Source organism: Myotis davidii, unplaced genomic scaffold (assembly GCF_000327345.1).
Source record: "Myotis davidii unplaced genomic scaffold, ASM32734v1 scaffold4, whole genome shotgun sequence".
NCBI classification, from domain to species: Eukaryota; Metazoa; Chordata; class Mammalia; order Chiroptera; family Vespertilionidae; genus Myotis; species Myotis davidii.
Window position 1 is genome coordinate 1,077,527 of NW_006294707.1, and position 689 is coordinate 1,078,215.

At 52.8% G+C, this 689-nt stretch overlaps 1 protein-coding gene across 1 annotated transcript in view; it reads right to left on the reverse strand.

The window, feature by feature from the left end:
* Positions 1 to 206: 206 nt before the first annotated feature.
* The window catches only part of LOC102768940 (HLA class II histocompatibility antigen, DQ alpha 2 chain), a 3,481-nt gene continuing 2,998 nt past the window's right edge, over positions 207 to 689 (reverse strand). Inside the window, exons 3-4 of the mRNA XM_006769182.2 lie at positions 582 to 689; positions 207 to 349 (exon numbers count right to left, since the gene is read on the reverse strand). The exon at positions 582 to 689 is cut by the window's right edge and continues 180 nt beyond it. Of these exons, the coding sequence (XP_006769245.1) occupies positions 207 to 349; positions 582 to 689 (251 nt within the window). The remainder of the gene's footprint in view (positions 350 to 581) is intronic.

Here is a 689-nt window from a genome sequence, read left to right on the forward strand (position 1 = left end):
ACAGGAAACAGCACGAGATTGGTGGGTCCTCCGTTCCTGTCCCAAGGCCAACCCATTCTTCAATTTTCCCACAAATTTTCAAACACATTTATGTATCTTGGGTGCCAATCCTCCCCCGCCGGCTTCACTGCCTGCAGAAACATCACCCCAGATCTGTACCCTGATTCCTACCTTCCCATTTTCCAGGCTGAGACTCATGTGTTCCTCTAGCTCCTGGAGGCAGCCCCTGCGTGCAGCCGGCGGATGGTTAGCACGGAGCCCGTCACGATGCCCACGAGGCCCACGGCCAGCCCCAGGGCACAGACCACAGTCTCTGTCAGCTCCGACATGGGGGCTGGAATCTCAGACTCTGAGAAAAAAGAAGCTCACAGGGTCAAAGCGTGTCGTATAAGTGGACTAATGTGTGTGTTTGGAAATGCACAAGACATCTGGACTTTGGGAGAAGAGTATAGTCAATTATTATAAAACTTACAGTTGTGGGAAATAAACCTGTGGCCCTGGGGGTTTAGGGCTCTAAGGCAAGACCACGTGACATGGGATAGAACTGGAAGGTGTATAGACAATGAAGGGATGCGGCGTACCCCAGTGCTTCAGGAGCGGCTCTTCCAGGCCCCAGTGCGCCACCCTGCAGTCGTAGAAATCCTCAGCGGAGGGAAGAAAAGTGAGGTAACTGAGCTTGAGGAAAGAGT